Source organism: Austrofundulus limnaeus, unplaced genomic scaffold, assembly GCF_001266775.1.
Source record: "Austrofundulus limnaeus strain Quisiro unplaced genomic scaffold, Austrofundulus_limnaeus-1.0 Scaffold1831, whole genome shotgun sequence".
Lineage (NCBI taxonomy): Eukaryota > Metazoa > Chordata > Actinopteri > Cyprinodontiformes > Rivulidae > Austrofundulus > Austrofundulus limnaeus.
Window position 1 is genome coordinate 23,802 of NW_013954233.1, and position 2,277 is coordinate 26,078.

Here is a 2,277-nt window from a genome sequence, read left to right on the forward strand (position 1 = left end):
AGCGCTAGTGTCGTGGTAGCAACATGCTATGTGTTTACCTCCATCGCCGCCATGTTTGTAATGACGTATAGCGAGAACAAATGTATTCACGTGACTTTAATAGCGTTTCTTACTTAATGGAAACACCGCAGTTGCGAAACTGTTTTTTCGACATTAACAGAATATCAGCAAAGTTTTGCACACATTTGCAATGTAAACACAGCTAGTATCATGTTTAAACAGATACCACTCCCAAAGCAGAAACACAGAGCTAAAAAGTGGGAAATCAATATCGGTTGTTAATATCGGCCCAGTTTTACTCATCGGACCAATACCGATGTAGCCTGGTCCTTGCCTTCCTACGCAGCTCCGCTCAATTCTAATTTCCCTTCACTGCTCCGTCTGGGACTTCTCCCATTGACAAGGATTTCGCTGGCAGATTTTTAGCCGGGCCAATCAGAGAACAGAACGCCAAATTTCTGCTCGGTGTCTCTTGTAGTTTATTTTACCTGGGCCAATCAGCAAACAGAAGGCGGAGTTTTGAACGACGTCGATTTTCTGCGCAGAGTCTGCTAATTAGTTTAGCATACGGCAGTGGAGGAAGTGAATGAAGCCAGTCAGTGCTGGCTCTAGCCATTTCGGTGCCCTAGGCGAGTTGAAGCGCAACCCCCACCCCCGAACTATGTTCCACCCACCCCAATTAAAACCCCCTAAAAACAAGTTTGACAGTGAAAGGTGCCGTGGTAAATTTAGATTTATTTGCTTTCCCAGAAAGCAAATAAATAACAACATACATGTCAACTTGTATGGATTGCCTGTAAGTTATGAGGATTCTACATCATTTTGCAGGTATACAGACGTATAGGGCGATCTCAGAGATTTTTCAAGTCTTACGGATCTTTTCAAAACCTCAATTTCAAAAATTTTTAATGGGTAGAGTAGTTTATTTTTCCTGTAATACTTCATTATAATTTCTTAAGGCAATGCTAACTGACAGGGGCGCTGAGCAGAGTTACAACCAGGGATTACAAATAATTACTTTTTTCTTCTGCGGTTCGGCGCCCCCTACAGCAGATGGCGCTCTAGGCAACCGCCTAGTTCGCCTATGCCAAGAGCCGGCTCTGAAGCCAGTCTGTGTTGAAAAGGCTTCCAAAYTAAAATAAATTTGTCTGACAAAGCAGCAGCTCTCATTTACAGTCGTCTCGTTCAGACCGGTACTTCTCTCCTCTCAGTAGGGTTGTTTACAGCGCACGCGATTTCCGGTTAGCTTCTTAGCTTAGCCTCCTTCACACCGACAACACACACATGCTTCAGCAGAGGCCACGCCTCCTGCAAGAATCGCTTCTCTATGCAGCGAGTCCAGACCCTCACTCAAAGCAAAGTGAAGGACAGGGTCTGGTTTTAACCAGGCTAATACCAATGTTAATGCTGAGATATTGTGCACACCTGGTATCATCAGCTCATCTGCTTCCATCCCTGCATCCTCCTCTGTCACACCAACATCCTGCATGTCTTCCCTGTTTCATTCGGACATATGGAGTCTGTTTTACTTACACCTCTCCAGGCTCTCTTCCACCTGCTCCTTGCTTTCACTGCATATAACAATATCATCTGTACGTGATGTTCCAACTGTTTCAGCTCAAGTTATTTGATGTGTTTTCCAGATTTTCACATCCTAACAGCTCTGTATTTGTGTATCTCTGATGTTTTTTGTCTGTCTCTCGTGTTTTGGTAAAATAAAACTCTGTCCCGTTTTTCTCAGATACACTTTTGTGGACATACTGAGGGCGATCCTGCTGTCGCTGGAATCCATGATCGAAGATCCCGAGCTGCAGGTCAACGGCTTCATCCTCATCATCGACTGGAGCAACTTCACCTTCAAGCAGGCGTCCAAACTCACCCCCAGCATGCTGCGGCTGGCCATCGAGGGGCTGCAGGTAGGCGGCTGTGCTCAGCACGCTCAGATGAGGTTTGAAGATATCTCGTGATTTTTTGTTTCCATCCCAACATGAGTATTTGAGTAACCTGAACCGAAATGTTTGTGCCAAAAGTAGTTTCGTGTTGCAGTAACAAATGTGGGAGTTTTCTTTTAAAATCAACTAAAAACATCGTTCATGGTCAGATTCTGAAGATTTTAAAAGGATCCCTGATTAGTTGTAACATTAGACTTTATTTGATAAACATATATTTTAACTGTGAAATAAAAACTGTAAAAGTACTGTAGGATGATTAGTTTTGTAATTTTTAAACTAAAAGTTTAAAAATATATTTTAACACAGACGGGGCCATTTTATTTAC

General features: G+C 43.1%; 1 protein-coding gene across 1 annotated transcript in view; it reads left to right on the forward strand.

The window, feature by feature from the left end:
- Positions 1 to 1,916, forward strand: part of LOC106536467 (clavesin-2) — a gene marked incomplete at its 3' end in the record, with an annotated part of 7,547 nt that extends 5,631 nt beyond the window's left edge. Inside the window, 1 exon segment of the mRNA XM_014033757.1 lies at positions 1,742 to 1,916. Coding sequence (XP_013889211.1) covers positions 1,742 to 1,916 — 175 coding nt within the window.
- Positions 1,917 to 2,277: the final 361 nt, after the last annotated feature.